This window comes from Choloepus didactylus, chromosome 8 (assembly GCF_015220235.1).
Source record: "Choloepus didactylus isolate mChoDid1 chromosome 8, mChoDid1.pri, whole genome shotgun sequence".
Taxonomy (NCBI): domain Eukaryota; kingdom Metazoa; phylum Chordata; class Mammalia; order Pilosa; family Megalonychidae; genus Choloepus; species Choloepus didactylus.
Genome location: NC_051314.1, coordinates 22,086,966 through 22,108,885, shown reverse-complemented (window position 1 = coordinate 22,108,885; position 21,920 = coordinate 22,086,966). Strand labels below are relative to the sequence as shown.

Here is a 21,920-nt window from a genome sequence, read left to right as displayed (position 1 = left end):
CTGTGCAGCTGCACGGGTTGCAGGGTTATGAAGTTAGCCCTACCTACATCCTTACCTACATCCTTATATGTAGGAATCAGCTGGAACTAAATAATGACTGTGTCCTTTAGATGAGGCCTGCACTCTCCTATTTGCTGCTATAGTACCCATTACTCTCCATTATCTATTTTGTTCTCCTCATATATGTTACCTACTTGTGCCCTATAGATACTGAGTTTTTGATACCCTGTTCCAGTTCATCCTCTCTACTGCCCACAGAGTAATTTTTTTCTAATCCTTATTTGATCATGTTTTTTGCCTTCTTGAAACCCTTCAATAATTCTCCTTTTTTTAAAGATTAAAACAAAACATGTTACCTTAATATAAAAGATCCTTTATAATCCTTCCTCCCCATTCCACACACACATCCATGTACCTTTCTGGTCTTATCACCTACTTAGGCCCCTTGTTTAGAGGCCTTATCCTTTGCTCTAGCCTTTGGGACCTAGTTTCAGTTTCCCACAGGTACCATATTCCCTCATTCCTACAGATTTTTGTTATTCCCTCCTAAGTGTAATGTGTTACAGATCAAAGCTCCTTAATACATGCCATTTACTACGTGCCAGGCAGAGTGCTTTGCATGCCTTTTTTCATTTAATCATCACATCAACTTGGTGGAGTAAGTGTATTTCCCTCTATTTTAGAGGTAGGATTCTGAGGCCTAGAAGAGGTCATATAATTTGCCTAAGGCACACTTTTAATAAGAGATAACATAGAATAATTTGCTCTACAAATTGTTATGCTGCCTTCCCTTAGGAAAAGGAGTATATTTTGTTTATTTTTGTATGCGTAGCACCTAGCACAAGGCATAGTAAAATGTGTTGAATGAATTAAGTAAGGTTTAAGCTGATCTTAAAGAATGAGAAAGTTCTAGGCACAAGAAATCACAAACAGAAAGGAGAATGCAGCACGTATAGAGAACATATGGAAAATAATGACTGCAAGCAGTACTCAGAGGACTTTCCATTCATGATTTATCTAGATTTTTCTTGCCACTTTCCCATCTATAGCTGTTCCAATCTTACTCATATACTTTCTTCTGAGACACTGTACTTTCTTTGTTTCCTTCATACCTCACTAGTTAGTTTCTTATTCCTCAGTCGGAATGATGGAGTGCCCCAGGGTCGGCCTTCAGAGTCTTTCAACCCACACTCACTCCTTTACTGATCTATTCCAATCTTATGTCTTTAACTGCTGATGACTCTTCAGTCTACATCTCTAACCCAGATCTCTCTTCCTGAACTCCAGACTCTTATCACTAATTTCCAGCTAACATCTCTAACTTGGAAGTCTAATAGATGTCCCAAACTTTCCTAACTGATCTCCTTTACCACTGATGTTCTACCAACTCTTCTCAGTGCAGCAGTGTCCAGAGTGATCCTTTTTACATGTTAGAGTATCTCGCCAGTCAGAACCCTGCAGTGGCTCCCCATTTCACTCAGAATAAAAATTAAAGTTGTGATACCTAGAGGACCAGCTTGGCCCTCGTTATCTATCGGATCTTCTGTGCTACTCCTCTTTTCCTTGTGTATAGTGATCCAGCCATACCACCTTCCTTGCTGTTCTTCAAACATAGCTCTGCTCCTGCCCTAGGGCTTTTGCTCTGGCTCTTTTTTCTTCCCAGAATGTTTTCCCCAGATACTCACATGGCTCACTCTCTAATAACTATTTGTAAGTTTTTGCTTAAGTGACACCATCTCAGTGAGTCCTGCCCTAGCCACCCTATTTAAAATTACAACGTACACTTCCTGTCCATTTTACCCTCCTGTTTGTTTTTCCTCCTGCAGAGTACCACCTTCTAAGCCTGCTGTTTAATTATTTTGTTTACCTTTATTGACTGTTCTCCTCATGCTAAAAAAATAGCTTCAAGAGGGCATGGATTTTGCTATTTTTTCACAATGCCTGGCACAGATTGAGCTCTTAATAAATAAATACTGAACGGAATGAAATTAAATCACACTTAAATATTTACATCTGAAAATCTTTTGAAGATCTTAGGATTCATTTAAATGGACCTTCCAGCCAGAGAATAATAAATGTGAGCCCCAAATATAAAGATACGCTTGGCCAGTAAGATTTGTGAACAACTGTAGGTGTAGTTATCATGCTCTTCATTGTCATTCTTCTGTGTGCCAGAAGTGCTATGGTGTTAAATTATGTTTAGTCCAGGGATTGATACAGGACTGGATATTAATTGCCTTCTCTCTCCCACTACTAACAAGGCTCTTTAATCAGGGGAATAAGGAGCTCTAAACAGGACTTTCTTCTATATGTGCATATCAGGAGGGGGCTGGGAGCATGAGCAGGAGGATGTCATGTCCCAGTGATTAATGATCTCTAGGAAGCTGAAAAGAGGAGAGTAATATACACAGTATTTCTACCCCCTGGAGTAGGAATGCAAACACCATTGTGTAGATCTGTGCATAGTCACTGACTTCCTGGTAGCTGGAGAATTTCATACACTCTTCTACCACAAATAAAACTGTCAGGGAAGTGACAGAGCTCAAAAAGCTGGCCTTCCTTACCTAAAAAGAATAGCTCAAACACAGTGAGCCAGAAAATTAATTTTGTAGTTGTTTGAGAACCCAGTTGTTTAATGAGATGAGAAAATGGGAACTTTTCTTGAAAAATCTAAACCTTCCAAATATTTATTGAATCAAACTCTAAATTTGGTTTCTTAAATTTACTGAATTCCTGAAAACTGCTTACTTTAAATGAATTTAAAGGGGAAGCATTCCTTTGTAATGAAATGGACCATCTCAAACTTTCTGTCATGATCTCTGAGAATCATATTATCTGTGGACTCCAGAGCTTATTGTCCCATGTTTTCACGAAATCCTAGGAAATTTCAGAATGACTCCAAGCTAGTTTGGGAAAGTAATTCTATGATAAATTTCTTTTTTTTCTTTTATACCTAATGAATCTGTGATACTTAATAACAGTTTCCAAATGCTTAAGTCACAAGTGAAACATTTAATTTAGTGTTTAATATTCCTTACTTATAAATAAGGAACTGTAGATATTTGAAAAAAATTTTTACAGCTTGTGGGAAAAGTGTTGTATTTTAACCAACTTTGATTATTTACAAATAACCAAAATTAGGGACTTTGTGTAGTAGGTAGTAGTTCATTTTTAGTGAGAACAACCAAATAGCTTGTATTTTACCAGGAATCATTAATTCATAGGACTTGTTAAATTATTTTTGCTCTTGGTTCAGATTTTTTTTTGATGCCTTATACATTACCAATCATTGTTCTTTCTGTATTCTCTAATTTTGAAACTTTGATTTCTTATGAAATTTTATTTTTCCATAATATGAAAAGAAAGAAAGAAAGAAAATATTGTTGGGAAAATGAAGCCACATTTCAGGAGAAAGAAGAAGAAAAAATTTTTTTATTTCTGATTTTTGTTTGTTTTATTTTTGAGTGTCACTATAATCTAAATTAAAGGAACTATAGTCTAAATTAAGACAGCATCATTTAGATTAAGCCTTGAATTTGGCTTCCAAATGGTTAGACTTTTAAAATTACATTTGCAAGAGCTTATTTTTAGTCAGGATGTGGCTATTTTTAGATCTGCTTCTCTGTCACTAGGAAATGTAATGCCTTTCTTTCCATCGTTGTTTATCAGGAAGTTCTGAAGCACAGGCTGTGATCCAGTTAGCATAGAACACCACCTCTCCTTTAGATGAAAGACTGAAATAATGCATGCAGAGAAATAGTTGATTGAGAAAATTACTAATTTTAAAATTGTTAGTCTCGTTTTAATCTCATACTATGTGCAACAGAACAAGGTTTTTAGGGAATGCCAGAAATACAATGTTTGGGTTCCCTCTACTGGTGTACATTGGAGGCTCTTGTAGTCATTAAAACATAGAAGAAAAGAAGATCTGGCAATGATAGAGGGAGAAAAATCACCATTACTCATTTTCTACAAATGCCTTACAAAAAATGGGATGGTTTAAAAATTGTTTTCTACATCTAGGAATAATAAAACTTAATCTTCCAATATTTGGTTTTTAATTTTGTTGCCTCTATGATAAGCTACTTACAAATAGTGCCTCTCAAATGCTTTATGTTACAAACTAAGGAATTTTTTGTGGATCTGTGGATCAGAAAAGGATTTAAAAACACCAGGAAAAATGCAAAGCTAGCATTATTGTCATCATAAAATTAAAAAGGCAGCATTAAAGCTTGGCTAATTCTTATTAGTATTAAGAAGTGACATGACATCATGTGATTATGTCTGTCCATTTAACATCTGTTCTTTCTATTTGTCATATGTGTATTTGAAAACAGTTCTTTATTTTCTATTAGTCAGCAAATACCAAGTAAAATTTAATGGCTCATTTTGAGAAAGAAAAATTTTAATTGATTCCTAAAAGTCACTTCTGAACTTCTTATTATGTTTGCATTTTAAAGGCTATTCAATCAGATTAATATTCCATTTTTAAATTGCTTTTCAGCAATGCAGTCAACCTTTTAAGCAATGTTCCAGTCTCTTTGTTTGGAATGTTCTCATTTGTCCATTAACCCATGAAGAAACAGCCAGGAAGCAACCACTCTAGAAGAACTGCCTGGTGATAAAACAGCTGAGCAAGAAACGGTTTTGAAAAATAATACCATGGTATACAATGGTATGAATATGGAGGCCATTCACGTTTTACTCAGTTTTATGGAGAAGAGAATAGACAAGGTAAGACTGAAATTGGAAGCCTTGGGAAGGTGCTTTAAAGAATGTAAATGTGCCACACATTCATACACCACAGGGCATGATTTTTAAATCTAAGCTTTTTTATAGCTGACATCTTGCATAATTGTTTGTCCTCTGCCAAAGCATTTTATTATAAGATACGATAAATTGCTGAAACCAAGTAAATTGTTTAATCCTGAAAATTGTGTTGGTGCAACACCAAAATTGTGACTAGTGCCTAAAAACACAGGAAAAATTAAAAATTAATCACACTTCTATACAGGTACTTTTTAAGTCCTAGAAGTAAAAAATTATCCCCCAGATAACTTGATGATAAATACTTTCCATAATACCTAAAAGACATCTTCAACTTTCCCTTTGTTGTGAGCTGCTTATTTTTTTTTTTTGGTCTGTCACTTGCTTTGTCGGGTAACTATATTAAAAGGCAGCAGGATAGAATGGGTGAATTACCAAAACTTTTGCCTCATTTAAGCCCATTGGCTGAGCTAGTGAGTACCCTAGAAATGTGGGACAAAAATGGGCATTAATAAGCATAAAGATAATGATAAAATGGAAATACTGTTGGGAAAATAATTTTTAAAATAATTTGTAAAAGTTTGGTAACATAAGATATTTTACTCACCTCCACCATTAAAATGCTCAGTTACATGAAGGAAAGTAATACTGTTAGAAACTAAACTAATATAGCATGTATGGTTTTCTTTATAGGGAAGCAGTTATAGAGAGGGTCTAACTCCAGTTCTCAGCTTATTAACAGAATGTTCCCGAGCACATCGAAACATCAGAAAATTTCTCAAAGATCAGGTAACTGCTTAATGCATATAATATTGCAAAGTTAATCTTATATGTGTCTTTTTGTTTTTTACGTGGAACTAATGAGTTGAATTGTCTTAACAGTTTTATTTCAGAAAATCAGAAACTCAGAAAAGTTAGTTTTAATCTTTGAAGTCTTCTTTCTACTCAAAAAATAAGTGATATTGGGTATTTTTAAGTCATTCATGTGTTTATTCAACAAATATTTATTGAGCATTAAAGACCCACCTTGAATGGACTGGAGTCACATCTCCATGGAAATAATTTAATCAAAAGATCCCATCCATAGAAAGTCTGCACCCACAAGATTGGATTAAAAGAGCATGGCTTTTTAGGGGTACATAACAGTTTCAAACCAGCACACAGGGTAAGAAAAGGAAAGACTTAGGGGAATAAAGAAGGGTGTCTCTGAGGAAATGAGCACAAACCTGGATAAGTGAGAAAAGGAACTCTGACAATATCTGGAAGAGGAATGTAGAACACATTCAAAGTCCCTAAGATGAGAGGATGCTTTGATATGCTTAAGGAAAACAGGAAGGCCAGTGTAGCTAGACAACCATGCACAAGGGGGAGCATGGTAGATGAAGTAAGAGAGCTAAGCAAGGGCCACCATAACCTAAGGTTGCATAGGACTCAGTTCTCTTCTAAGTAAGCTGGGAAGGCACTGGAGTATCTTGAGGAGGAGGATGTGCTATCATTTATATTTAAAGATGTTATATGTAGGATAGAGTATAGAGGAGCTTAAGTGTATCAAGGAAACCAGTTAAAAGCTACTGCAGGAATCTGAAAGAGAGTTGATGATGAAGGCTTGAAAGATGGTAGTGGTTAAAATTTATAGTTTGGGATGTTTTGAAAGTAGAGCTCACAGAATTTACTGATAGATTGGGATATAGGTTGAGAAAGAAAGAAAAGAATTAAGGATGACTTTAAACTTTTAGATCAGATCCTAATCTCCCAAGTCTAATACTATTTATATTAATACTAACTGAAATTGACTTCTAAAATCTCACTCTCTCACCACCTTCTCTTAGTACACTCAATACAACACTATTTCATCCCCATGAGGATTGTCAGTCTGTTGTTTTTTTCACTGTCCTCCTTACCCAGCTTAGATTCCATCTGTGGTCCATAACTAAAATCATTCCTTTGCATACATCTTTAACCAGCACTTTTCTTTCTCCCTCAGTTATAATCACTCAGCAAAACCAAACAAACTGATTAAGTCTAACCATCCACAAATTCTAGGCCTCCACCCGAGCACCTGAACATACTGAACACAACCAATTCACTAGTCTACATTAAATTTAAGACTACCAACTCCAGTTGGCCCCTGGCATGCTCCAAGGTGACTATTGCACAACTCCTTTTTCTTCAGACCTCCAATACTTCCTCCACTCTCCTCATTCTCATTTATTGACTTTGTTTTCCTTTTTCACTTAGAAATTAAGTGAAAACTTCATCTTCCCACCATTGCATCTTCCATCTGCCAGCATTTGTACTGCCAAATCTTTATCACAATGGATGAATTTCCCTTACATCTGTCTGTGACCACCCTCTCCACTCATGCCCCAGATCTCATTCCCTCTCACCTTCTCATACACTCTGCTCCTGAATTTATTCCCTCTCTCTTCTTATATAAATCATTTTTTTTAAATGTACAGGATTGTTTCTCTCAGTTCCATCTTTAAAACAACCCGTAAAAAAACCTTCCCTTAACCCCATCTCCCAAGCTGCCTCCCCATTTTCTTGTTCCTTTATGCAATGTTCCTTAGAAGAGTTTTCTATATTCACCTTCTCTTTCCTTTTCCTTCATCTTTGATTCTTTCTTGAACCCTCTGTAATTAGGCTTCATGCTTTTCACCCCCCTGCAAGGGTGGATTATCAAGGTCACCAGCCTAGTATTGCCAAATTTAATAGTCAGCTCTCAAGTTTGTTTGTTTTTTTTAAATTCCCCAATAGCATTTTGATGTTGTTTTGTATTCCCTCCTTCTTGAAATAATTTTTCACTTGGTTTGCTGGATTGTCCTCTTCTTCCCAACCCTGAATGTTTGAGTGTCCCAAAGCTCAATACTCAGTTTTTGTCTCCCTCTCCACTCACTTGGTGATCTCATTCAGCTTTCATGTTTTAAAAAACCATCTAAATGCTGATGTCTCCCAAGCTTATATCTCCAGCCCTGACCTGTTCCCTTTGAAGCTATAGACATTATACAACTAACTTCTGTTGAATGTCTAGTAGGTATCTTATAACGTATCCCAAACTAATCTCTTGATTTCCCATCCCCCAACCTGTTTCTTCCCCATCTTTCCACATTTCAATACATGATAGCACCATTTACCCCATTGTTAATTAATCTCCATTTAGAATTTCCCTGAAATTTGAATCAGGCTCATTTTTCCCTTCTATGTTTATGGTCAAGATTTAGTAAGCACCTTACTATGTGTAGAGCACTAATAAATATTACTGATTAGGAAGGATTAGAAAGTAGGGACTCTTATCTTTGAGGAATTTATAATCTTTTGGGACAAGAGAGAAATACCATAGAAGGATGAATAATCACTTAAGCCAAATAGATTAAGTAATGAATTAAGACCATTTCCAAGTTTGATTATTTTATGACATTCTACCTTGACTAGGAGGACTTGATGAAGAATAATAAATGAAAATACTGCAAGTTTTCTGTATTTTGCTTTTTTTTACGTAAGGAATCAACTAAACTATTTAGATTTTGCTATCTCTAACCAAGACAGCCAAAAAACCTATTTGTTAAACAACTTCTTTATGTGAAGACATTAGGCCACATATTGTGTAGATAGAAAAGATTATGACACCCACTGTTTGTCCTCAAGAAACACTACAGTATAGTAAGGAGATGATGATACGTGACAGGTAAGAAGATTATTCAAGATAAAAGTCACAGTACAGAAATCAGCTTTCCTTCTGAAGAGGGTATACTGTGGACTGTGTTGAAAGGCAGAATTTAAAGTAGCAGATGATTAGCTTTGATATTAGTATAGATGGAACCATGGTTAATTAGTCATATTATGCCCTGTCAAAAATCCCTGATTAAATCTAAGTCACACATACCAAAAGGAAATTGGTCTTGAGTTTCTGTATTTGGGCATGTAGAAAGGAGAATAGATGGTAGAAATTTCTGACCCAGGTTGTGTTAGTCTGGAGAGGCTTATAGAAGAGATGAGTGTTTAGTGACTTTGACAGAGGAGCTAGACAAGATTTTTCATAGAAAAGAAAAAAGTTGGAGGATAGTATTTGGGGAGAAATGGAAAGGGACCATGTATATGTGGTGTGTTTGGGGGTGGTATATAACAATGATGACAACAAAATTCTGTAAATAACTTGTTTTTTTGTTTGTTTGTTTTTTCTTGCAATTTTATTGAAATATGGTCACATACCATACAATCATCCAAAGTATATGATCAGTTATTCACAGTAACATCATATAGTTGTGCATTTATTACAATTTTTGAAAATTTTCATTATTCCAAAAAAAATAAAAATAAAAGTAAAGAACACCCAAACAACCCTTCCCCTCCCCCCATTATTCATTTTCTTTTTTGTCTCCATTTTTCTACTCATCTGTCCTTACACTGGATAAAGGGAGTACGAGCCACAAGGTTTTCACAATCACAAGGTCACACCATATAAGCTATATAGGTATACACTTGTCTTCAAGAATCAAGGCTAGTGGGTTGCAAAGAACTTGTTTTAAGGAACAAAAAATAGATAAAATATTTGTATGATAACCTTTGTTGATAGAATCTGTATTCTGGAGCTGTAGGCACATATTGCTTGAAATCAGCTGTTACATGTCTCATTCTTTTAGAAATGGGTGAGAGAAACTCAGTATGGTTGGCTCAGTCGAATAATAAGAATATATGGTGTGATTACTTTGGCCTAGTATTATGCTCTGTCCTGTTGGAGATACTGAAATATGATTCCATAAATATTTTTGGTAAATGACTTAATTTTCAGAGATTTAGTTTCCACTTTTGTTCACAGATATATCTCCAGTGCCTCCGATGCTTCCTGATACATGGTAGGCACTCAGTATAGAACAAGAGAGAGGGAAAGAAGAAAGTCAGTTGAGTGACTTAATAAATAATATATACATAAAGGATGTGGCATATAGTAGCTGTGCAGTAGATTTTTATTTGACTTTATGCCTATCTCCATTTCCTAGCATAGTGCCTAGCTTACAGAAGGCATTTAATAAATGTTACTTGAATTGTTTTTCTTTCTTTCTTCAATCATCAAATATTTATTGAATACGTATAATATGGCTGACACTGGGAAAAGAGCAGTAAACAAACAGAAAGAATTCCCTATCTCCGTGGAACTTACTATTGTGGAAAATGGTAGACAGTTAACAAGTAAATATACACTATGTCAGGTAGTAATAAGTGCTATGAGGAAGATTAAAGCAGAGTAAAGGAAGCAGAAAGAGAATGTTAAAGATTATTTATATAGGGTACTCAGGAAAGATCTCTTATAAATGGCGTTTGGGCAGAGACTTGAAGGAAGTATGGGAAGGAGCCATGCAAATTTCTAGGAAAAGAGTTTCTGGGCAGAGGGCATGGCAAATGCAAAGGCCCTGAGGCAGGAAAGTGGAAAAACAAGAAAGAATGTTTAAGGAATTCCTGTGTGGCTATAGCATCCTAAGGAAGGAGAAGAGTAGAAATGAAGTCAGAGATGTAGCAGGGAGCCAGATTACATGGAACCTTGTAAGGCATTTGTTAGGACCTTGTCTTTTCCTAAGATTGAGATGAAAAGCCTTGGGAATTGGAGGGCTTTGAGAAGAGGAATGATATGATCTGACTTTCAAAGGATCATCCTAACTGCTATATAGAGAACAAAATGTAGAGGGACCAGGTTGGAAGAGACAAGTTAGGAGGCTAATAGGCCAGGTGAGAGGTATTGGTAGCTTGGATTTGGTAATACTGGAGGAGGTAGTAAGAAGTGATTGGGTCCTGGGTGTTAACTTCTAACGTAGAGCCAACATAATTTCCTGATGGGCTAGATGTGGGATATTTCCAAGGCTTTTGTCCTAAGCAGTTGGCAGATCGGACCTGCTGTTTTATTAGATGGAAAAAGTACACGAGGAGCATCAAGAGTCCCATTTGGGATGTGTTAAATTTGAGATGTCTGTTAGAGTTTGGAGGTCAGGGGAAAAATCAAGACAGAGATATAATTTAGGGGTCATCAGCATATAGAGACTATATAAAGTCATGAAACTGGAAGACATCACCAATGGAGTGAGTGAAAATAGTAAAGAAACGTTACCTCTGTGAATATTTCAACATTTAGAAATCAGGAAGAGAAAAGAGAATTGGCAAAACAGGCAGAAATTAAGGAACTAGTGAAACTGGGGGAAACCAAAAGAGAGATGCCAGGTGTGTGAATGGGTAAGTGAGTGAGCAAATGAACAGATAGACTTTCAACAAGTCACATTACCTCTCTGACCATCAGTCTATACAGCAGAGATGCTGATGATGTTACCCACTTTGCAGGGTTACTGTAAGGATTATAGATCAAGATCTTTAAACCATCTATTCCGGGGCCTAGCACATAGGAAGTGCTCAATAATTAATAGCTGTTTTTATTAAATAAAACAACTAGAAAACATAAGTGCAGATTTTTATTTATTTATTTATTTTAGTAAATACTGAAAATGCAGGAATTCAAAGAAAGTAAAAATCATGGAAGAAAGAGAAACATGACCCAGACTTTAGAAAGGGTTTTGATAGGGATAAGGAGAGGTATTCCAGGTGTGGAGATGAGTAAAAACTGAGAAACTGGTATGACTATAGCATGGTGGTATAGTGAAAGGTGTTCCTCTTCAAAGAAAGCTTCATTACAGGCATGAAATTATTTGAGGTCTGTGTTGTTTTTGTTCTTTAGTTTTATTTTTTCTTTTATTTGGAAACAAACATGTTTTTTCCGCTGAGCCCAGTAGACATTACAAGACTGACCAGTTGCATGGTACCATCCTCACTTACTCTAGAATCCTTAATTGATAATGGTTTTTATGTTTTTGCTATCAGGTTTTACCACCTTTGAGGGATGTGACAAATCGACCTGAGGTTGGCTCAACTATGAGAAATAAGCTGGTGCGCCTTATGACACATGTTGACCTTGGAGTCAAGCAAATTGCTGCTGAATTCCTTTTTGTCCTTTGCAAAGAGAGAGGTAGGTTAAACTCTCTTTGCCCTCTGCTTTTTTATCTTCCCGGGGGAATTTGAGAAATTTTCTTCTTAGTAATGGCCATCTCATTCCACTTTTTCCTTAGCTTCCAATCTGTTCTAGTAGAGGGGATGAATAGATAATAAAAATTAATAGTTTAAAAGTATTTTCTATAAAAGTGTTTCTAAATTCATTGAGACATGCAGACAGATGCACTTCCAAACACACTCATATTCAAACTTTATCTTCCCTATCCTTAATCTTGATGGGTGAAGACCCAGAGCCATTTTGAAAACTCTTCTTAATCTGCTAATATTTTGATAACCAAGCAGAAGCCTAGTGTCTTTAATTCCTCTTGGAATTAAAGCTATGGGAGTATTAGTTTCTTCATCAAGTTCTTAAATCAATATATAGTTACTGAATGCGAGCTACATAATATTACTGGAAGTACAAAATACATAAAATATACCCATTACCCTTGAGATAGTGGTAAGATAGTGATAGAGAGACTCTAATAAATAACTATATTACAATGTAATAAATACCATGCTATAGGTATATGTAAAATGTGTGTCTTCTGAGAGCTCTACAATTAAAAGGTATTTCTTAAAATTGTATGGATTCTTTGCTCTGCAAAAAGCAAGTTCTCCAAACAAGGAACTTAGACTAAGTTATTCAGATGTTCTGCTCACCTATTTCTTTTTTCATCTCCTATTTTATAAATGTACTTGATAGTACCATCTAAGAAGATTTTGTATATCACCTTCTAAAAAGTATGCAGTTTTGCAAGATAGGTAATTTGAAGATGGAAAAGTCCACTTGCTTCTCCCAAAATATTAAATCGGTTTAATTCATTAAGCTTCACTCCTGACTATTAGATTCAACCAGTTCATTTCCTTTTACAATGTTATATTAGCAACATAATTTGACCACTATAGTAATGGTGATAATAAACATGGCTGTTAATTTGACCATTATAGTAATGGCATAATAAACATGGCTGTTATTTATTGAAAAGTATCATGTGCCTGACATTGCATGCATAATCTCATTTAATTCTCATAAGGACCCTCTAAAATAAATATTACTGTTATTTCAGTTTCATGTATGATGCAGCCTTGTACTTGAGAGCCTTTTAGTAACTTATCTAAGGTCAGACAGTTGCTTAGGGGAGGACCCAGAATTTGAGTCCTCTCTTGTTTTCATTCTGCCATATTGTATTTTTAGCATTTTTTAAAAAATTCAGTTATTTTGTGGTTTTGAGAAGAGATTGCTTTAGCAACATCTTGGAATTAAGTTGTTGGTATAGTACCTTGTATGTAGTAAGTTATTTTTAAATACTGGCTGAATTGAATTGATTGTTCTGTCAGACATTAGCTGTTTTTAAAAGCGATTATGTGTATATATAAATATGATCTAAACCCACAAATCTATGCATTGAAAAAAGGTTTGTAAAACTATATTCCAAAATGTTATGAGTGGTTACCTCTAAGCAGTAGGATTACTTGTGTTTTTCTTTTGTTTTGTTTTTAACTTCTTTGTATTTTATAATTTTTCTACAATAAACATATTTCTTGTGTAAGTTTTTAAAAAGTGAAAAATGAAGACTATTTATTCTATAATTACATATACAAATATAATTACCTTGCTAATGAGTAAGTGAGTGTCCTAGAAAATATGGTATATGCACTTATAAATGAATTTGGTTAGTTATTTTTCATTTGAAATGGTTAGTTTTGTTCCCCCTTGGATCCAGTACTTGAGATTTCATAATCCTAACTTTGAGTCCAAAGCCAACTCACATAAGCAAAATTGTAATTTTTTTTATTTGATCTTTGAGAATTCTGTATATAATCATCTACTTTCCCTCCAATTTGATTTTAAATTTAGTAGGTTTATTCTTCTGGAATAAAAATTCATTCAACAAATACTTTTTGAGCTACACCCTGGGAAAATAGAGATATACAAGTTAAACAATCTTATTTACTTTCTTATGTAAGGGTCACAAACACAAATGCCCATAGCAGCCAGGCTGGTAATAAAAATAAGTCAAGTGGACTGGACATAAGATGATAAGTGAGAACTGACACTTAGCTCACTGTTGGGGAGATACTGGGTTGGGGTGGGGGTCAAGGGGAGTGTGAGAGACTGGAAAGAGGACATAGCTGCTATTTAGCTCCAACTGATAGTCATCATAAGGAATATGGGCCTTATCAGAACATGTGGTGTCATCAGATCTTCCAGGTTTTTCCAAAGAAGCCAGAAATCTGGATTTTTACTAAAATCTCCCAATTTCTAAGTATTGTCAACTAATTCAAATTAAAAATCTTCTGGCCAAAAAAAAAAAAAAAAAACCCTAAAACATGTCTGTAATGACATTCAACTCACAGGTCATCAGATTGCAACCTCTTTTAGTGGCTCAGAATCTAAATGTTGGATTTTGGAGATACACTCTATATGAAAATGAAATAAATTTCAAATAATTTACCAGAGTAGCTGAACTTTCCTTTTTTTTTTTTTTTTTAATTTAAATATTTTGTTGTTGTTTTTTTTTAATTTTATCATTGGTCCATCATAGATTTTTTTTTAATTCTGTTTTATTGTGATATATTCATATACCATACAGTCATCCATGGTATACAATCAACTGTTCACAGTACCATCATATAGTTGTGCTTTCATCACCCCAATCTGTTTTTGAACATTTTCCTTACACCAGAAAGAATCAGAATAAGAGTAAAAAATAAAAAAGAATGCCCAAATCATTCCCCCCTCCACCCTATTTTTCATGTAGTTTTTGTCCCCATTTTTCTACTCATCCTTCCATACAGTGGATAAAGGGAGTGCGATCCACAGAGTTTTCACAATCACACTCTCACCCCTTGTAATCTACATTGTTATACAATTGTCTTCAAGAGTCAAGGCTACTGGGTTGGAGTTTGATAGTTTCAGGTATTTACTTCTAACTATTCCAATACATTAAAACCTAAAAAGTGTTATCTATATAGTGCATAAGAATGTCAACCAGGGTGACCTCTCGACTCCATTTGAAATCTCTTCAGCCACTGAAGCTTTATTTCGTTTCATTTCGCATCCCCCTTTTGGTCAAGAAGACTGAACTTTCCTTTTAAGAATGTGCAAAGCCAAGTTTGAAAGCAAAGGGAGCAGATTAAGGCTCAGAGGTCAGACCTCCAAGTAGAGTCTGCAGGTGACAGTCAGAATGTGTTAGGAACACAGAGACTAGAAGAATGGAAATTGAAATGGTGTGAAATACAAAGGAAAAAATTTTATGGTAGACTAGTACAGAAAGAACCGTCCAAGTGACTTAAATACCCATCTGTGCCAGGCCAAACTGTATCTCTGACTAATAATGGCATAGGTTAACCCATGTTCATGCCACCAACTTGTTCTGTTGAGCCCTGGCATAACTAAACTTTATTACCTGCCCTGCAAACTGTGTACTTTGTACAGGGGACCTAAAGATGGGCCTTAAATAGTTTAATCAAAAGAAAATGACTTGTGAAATAATCCTCTGCCTCTTTGGGGGGTTTTTTCCCCCTTTTAATACATTCATTAGTTCCCAGTATGTGCTAGACATTGTGGTCGAGACTGAATTGCAGTGATAAATAAGGTTTGAACTCCCTTAGTATATAGCTTCACACCTAAAACTTACTTTAGGCTCCTTCATTTCAGTCTCAGAGAAATAGGTATCTTCTTAGCTTGGAGCTAAAAAGTCTTCTCCCTTTTCTAGGGATCCTCTCTTGCTGTCTTCTCAGAAGCTCTGCTCCATCAGTTGTTACCCTCTATTCTTTTGTTCTTTTAACTCTCCCTGTGTATTTTCTTAACCTACCTTCACATCTTAGCATCTTGAAAGACTAATCTGTTTTTCTTTACAGTATCCTTACTTCTCATTCAGTCTTCGACTTATTGCAAGTCACGTTTTTTCACTACCGTTACCTGCCTTCCAGATTCCATTGAAAATGTTCTCAAGTAGGTCAAAAATTACCTGATTTTCAAAAGCAGTGGATATATTCTAGTCTTTTTCTTACCACATCTCTCATAGAAGTTGACCCACATTCTCACTTTATGTTTCTCCGTGAGTGATCTCATCTTTTCCCTTGGCTTCTGCTTCAGCCTATTTTGCTGGTGATACCCAAATCTGTGTATCTCCAGCCTCAACCTTTCTCCTGAACTCTTTTCTCAGGAAGTTTGTATGTATATACATACATATATGTATACACATACATACACATACACACACACACATATAGTCATGTATATCCACCTGCTTACTGACCATCTCCACCTGAGTTTCTCACATGTTCCTTGAACTCATACCTAAGGTTGAATTCCTTATTTCCATTCCCCTACCTCTCCTTTTCTATTTAGTTGCTAAAGCCGGAAACCTTGGAGTTATCCTAGATTCCTTCTTTACCTGTAGATCCAATAATCACCTAGTCATACAGATTTACCTCCTAAATATCCTTTTTTTTTAATCACCTCCAATCTATTCCCACCACTACTACCTTAGTACAGGCCCTTAAAACTATTTTCCTAAAATGTTAAAATAGCTTACCAAATGATTAATAAACTGTTAAAATAGTCAGAGCTCTCTGATTTTTAAATCAGATTTTATTCAGTCTTTTTTCCACATGGCTAACAAAGGGATTATTCTAAAACACAAATATAATGTTGTCATTCCCCCATGTAAATGGCTGATGCCTCCGTCACCTGCATGGTAAAATCTAAATTTGACCTCCATGGCCTACCTATGTAGCCTATTCTAAATCTTCCATACACTTCCTGCTTAACCATCCTAAATTTCTTATTCTTGCATAATGATGCAGCACTGTTCCTTGACATATCTCCATGGCCTGGCAGCTGTTGCTTTTGAATGAAATACCCCTCACCATCTTTGTTAGGATGGTGAGCTTTACTTGTAATTGAAGACCAGCTTAAGCATCATCTCTGTGAAGACTTCTCTGACCATCTCAGGCATTTAATCATTCTTTCCTTTGTTCCAATCTTTCTTACCTTGGTTTTTAATATTTTTGACATTTGCTGTGTTGTAATTCTTTATTTGCCAAACTTGTATTCTAGACACTGAGTTTCTTTAGGTTGGAGATAGTTTTAGACTCATCTTTGGATCCCTAGTGTATAACAACACACCTTACAAATAGTAGGTACCCCGTAGATGTTTAATGAAAGAACAGATTGTTGTGCTCTCAATGACTTTTCTGGTGAATACACTGTCTTGAGTAGTTCTTCATGTAATGGAGTAATTTCAGTACACTCGAGTAAGTGCCATAGAGGAGGAATGTGCTGGGAACTATGGCAGCCTGAAAGGGGGTGACTTGGAGTGGGGTTGGGGAAGCATGGTCAGAGGTCAGAGAGAAGGCTTTATAGAAGAGGACAGAGAAATGGGGAAATAGTCTTGGTATGTACAGGAAAGAATTACTAGTTCAAGGTGTGAGGAATCCGCAATGTACAGGAGTAGGAGATAAGGTTAAAAAAGAAGGCAAAGGCCCGAAAATGAAGAGCCCTTTTGGGCTTTTGGAATTTGAACTCTGGCCTTTAGGGGAGACATTAGAGGTTTTATCCAGGAAGGTGATACCGTCATATATTTGCTCTACAAAGATATCTCAGGCATTTGTGTGGAGCAAGGAATGGAGGAGTGTGAGAATGCAAATAGGAAGACCAGTTGGGAAGATACTAGTATAGAACTTCTAAACATTGCAGTATTTGACTAGAAGGAAAAGAATGTACACAGAGGAGGAGGAGGAATCATCTCTGGGTAGAATCTGTCTCTGCCGTTCTTTCTCCTTGGTAAAGGAGCAAATTCTTTTTGCTTTCATGGTAGAATATGGTTAAAAACCTACACTTACATAAGCAATTATATGATGACTACCAATGTAGTTTTAATTTTGTGTGGCACTGCTGTGGTTGCTTTTGTCTGTTCACAGTGCCCCCTGGCATGCTAATAGTGAAATATTTCTTCCAACTTTTCAACTAAAGGCTGATTTGTTTCATTTCTGCAGCTGTTTCACATGATTGCAGAGATGATTACTATGACAAAAAATATGTATTTGTATGTTTCTTTTTTTTAAGAGCTGCCCAGAAAATCTTCTTTGCCTTAGCAGCTCACCTGAACATCCAAGTTCAGTCAGTTTTGCTTTTACTACTTTCCCAGTATCAAATAGGATATTATACAGTGTGTTTGAAGATGGACTGTAAAAGTAGCTAGAAATGCTCTACCAAATAACGTCAAGCAGAACGTCACCAAAAAAAAAAAAAAAAGCCTCTCACTGTGAGGATTTTGTATTCCATTTGTCTTGCCTCCCCTACCCCCCATTTTTAGATATTTTATCCTATTAACAAAAGCTCATTTGACTTTTAAACTATTGACTGTCTGTTTTGAAGGCAAGTTGTGTCTTAAATTATCTTTGTAATCCCACTATCTGTTACAGAGTTGGCACATAAGGTTTGTTCCACTGAATGAGCTGTAAACATTATTTTCATAAAATTACCCAGGATTTTTACTATTAAGTAGTTCCAGAAGGATTTTCTACAACAGGAAGCAGATTGTTTAGTATTCTGTTTACTTCTGTTTAATCTATTTTGGCCTTTCGTAACTTCTGCATTCTTAAACTGTTTTAATACTATAGCCATTCTAGGTGGTTATTAACATTTTATGTCTTTTTTAATTGTTACTTTGCTTTTAACTATATTTATTTAAACCATTTATTCGTATCATCTCAATTTAGACTTTCACAGTTTTGGTGAATATTGCTTTCCTGGAACTGCTAACCATCCTTATTTATTAAAATAAGCCTTATCAAAAATGCGTACTATAAGCATATCAGTACCATGTGGATTGACATCTATGTTCCTTCAGCATCAGTGAACCTGTATCTGACTCTGTCATTAAGCTTGTATCTGACCTCCATGAATATTAAGAATATCTGTATACACTGAACATTCCCTTATTCCCTAATAATCTATTAAGGATTCATTAGTTTCTCTGAACCGCTCCATCTTGGGGAGGCACTGATATGAATGAACATATCAGATTAATTCTGAGGACTTTTCAAATGACTATCATCCCTCATTAAATTCTAATACGATCCTATCAAGCACCCACTGGGAATTCTTACCAGAGAGACCACAGTTACTATTGGATTTTAGGGTAGAAAATGGTTGAAAACCACTAGTCTGCACCTCATTTAATCTACTTATATTATAAACTATGTTTCTTTTGCACAAATTTCACCTGTTTGCTATATTCTTTGAAAGCAGGACTTCCTTTTGTCTCTACCTATTTTCAGTGTCAAGGGCCATACCCTCCAGTTCATGTATTTGGAAATTTAACAACCACCTGTATCCTGAGATACTCATCCGATCATGATTCTTACTCTGACCATGTGTATCACCTTTCTTTACCCCCCTGTTTCCATACCCATCCCTCTTTCAGGAGCGCAAAATCATTTTTCTACAGCTTTGTTTTGTGTATCCTTTTTTTTTTTTTTATTTGAGGTCAGTGATCCGAATTACGGTAGTATTTCAGACGTAGATTTTCTATGGCTTTATATAGAGATAAGACACTGTGTTACATTGGCTTCCTGCAGGTATATTCAGGATGACATTTGTCAAGATTCTATGGAAGGTCTTAAGTAAATTTTGCCAGTTTCTATCTTTTGATTGAAGATTCTATTGTTCCTCTTGAAATTGTACCTGAAGATAAGGAAGTACTCCTAAATTAAACTGCTAATGGTTATTTAGCACCTTTTTTAAAGGACCTCAGAAATCACCATGCACACACAAAAAGTTCCTATAGTACAGGGTTCCCCTGCAGAAATTTTGTGTGTCTGCTTATCTTAGAGATATCTCATTACACTGATGGCAAGTTAATACTTACAAAGGTCCAGCACCAAATGCTTCATTGGGTCTTTTTTGGTGTTGGTGGTATCTTGTTTGTTTGTTTGTTTGTTTTGGTTGACTAAGATAAAGAAAATCTAAAATGAACACTTTACCCAGTATTAGCAGGAAAAAAAAATGAGTGTACATTGTGTCAGAAACTTTTCTAAGCACTTTGCATGTATTCACTTGTGAGGTAGAGATTGTTACAATTCCACTTTTACAGATTAAAAAACTGTGGCACAGAGCTGCAAAATAACTTGCCCAAGTCAGCTGGCTAGAAGATAGAGCCATGATTGAAATCCAGCCAGTATAATTCCTGGGCCTATCTTCTCAGTGGGCCTCATGTGCTTACATATTTTGGTGACTTAAAAAAACAAAACAAAAAACAGCAAGTCTATCCTGAAGTTTCCTTGTTTCTCATACTTTTTTCCTCCAGTTCCTATAAAGGCTATAAGAAAAAATTTATATTATATGCCATATTGGCAAAATCCCAATCTGACCTTCCCTAGCTCCCATTTCTTATGATCATTTCTTTAAAACTGGAAAAAGAAATAAGACTTGAGATCAGAAACTTAAATCACCACCCTTACAAATGGCCCAGCGGTCACAGAGGCCCCACTTCTGCCCCAAACTGTGTTCAAAACCTGAAAAAAAGCTCTTGGTCCTCAGAGCATCTCTGAGAATTTGTCACCACCACTATTTTAATACCTCTTAATTTTAAGATTTACTGCCGTGGCATATTTCCAACCTCCCTGTGTTGGTGACTAGTCGGTGATGATGGTGAGCACCTGAGGATTCCTATCTAAAAACCTATTCTGTTTTTGCAGTGGATAGCCTGCTGAAATACACTGGCTATGGGAATGCTGCAGGACTGTTGGCGGCCAGGGGCCTCTTGACTGGAGGAAGAGGAGATAATTGGTACTCAGAGGATGAGGACACAGACACTGAAGAATACAAAAATGCAAAACCAAAGTATAGTATCAAGTTTCTTTTCACCTAACTATGCTTGTGCCTTTGAGTTGGTTATTTGCTTTTCACTTCCTTTGTCTTTCATTTTCCAAGTGTTTCTTTTCTCTTGTGCATTTGGAGGCTTTCCCTTTAATAGATTTTTTTTGGAGCAGCTTATAGCTAGTGCCTTAGAAAGTGACTTTAAGTGGTTGAGGAGGGTTAAAATTGCAAGAAATGTTCTACTGCATATTTTCAACATCTTCATTATCCTCTCCCAAGTACCAGTAGAGCTGGTGTTTAGATGTCTCCTGTCATATACTTAAATAGTATTACTGCTTACTATTTGCTTTCCTTTCCCTAGGTTGAGATTGTATAAGGTATAAAACCAAGACCAAGTATTTAGGTTGGTTATTTGATGCTTCAGTCTTTCTCTGAAATCTAAATGTAGATAACATATATTCTGGTCTTCCCTCTTGCATAAAAGCCCTTAGGGACAATAAAATTATGACAGCAAGGCACATTACTAGCAAAAGGAAAGAAGTCTGGCCCCTCATAGAATTTGAATCAAACTCTTAGGGAATTATTTTTTGACAGATGTATTAGTGCCCTGAGTAGGCAAACCAGACTTATCAAGTCTTGTCTGAGTCAGTGCATACAAACTAAAGACACTAATTATTCTTTTATCCCAAGACAAGCAAACCACCTCTCCTTCCTTCTGTTCTTTCTCCATCCTTTTCATTGCCCTTCCCTCCAGTTCCTACCTCAGGTAAATTTCTTAGCTTCCACTTATTAGAAGTTTTTGAACTCAGTTTTTTCTGGGTTTTATTTTTGGCCTAATGAATGTTTTTTTGTTTGTTTGTTTGTTTGTTTTTAAAAAAAAAAAAGGTTTTCCCTTCTTTTGATAATATCAGTGATGTTGACATGCCATGTTTTCTACAAACATTGTTCTAGAGCATGATATGGATCAAGTAGTAGGTGACCAAGGATAGAAAATTATTACCTGCAAAATTAGGTCCTTTAAAAAAAAAAGTTGAGATTTTGTGTTTTGTCATAAAAGTAATGTGTTGTCAGAGGTAAAAGATCAGTCCCTACTCTGGCAGGATGTACATGGCCTGTTTCTTGACAAATCAGGTTTGAGTGTCTGAGTAGGTCAGTGTTACTTTTAACATCCCCAGTGACATCAGGATCTTGTAGAGTGTGTCTTAGAAAAAAAGGCTTTTGGAAAAAAAGCTAGCACTGACTTTAAGCAATAAGTTCTTAAGACTGCCACCATTTAGATTTTATAAGTTGG

At 35.8% G+C, this 21,920-nt stretch overlaps 1 protein-coding gene across 1 annotated transcript in view; it reads left to right on the top strand.

Annotated features, from left to right (window-relative positions):
* The window catches only part of RIC8B (RIC8 guanine nucleotide exchange factor B), a 151,249-nt gene that overhangs the window by 104,235 nt on the left and 25,094 nt on the right, over positions 1-21,920 (top strand). The window contains 6 exon segments of the mRNA XM_037846579.1: positions 4,505-4,547; positions 4,550-4,583; positions 4,586-4,734; positions 5,461-5,556; positions 11,626-11,770; positions 20,509-20,653. Of these exon segments, the coding sequence (XP_037702507.1) occupies positions 4,505-4,547; positions 4,550-4,583; positions 4,586-4,734; positions 5,461-5,556; positions 11,626-11,770; positions 20,509-20,653 (612 nt within the window).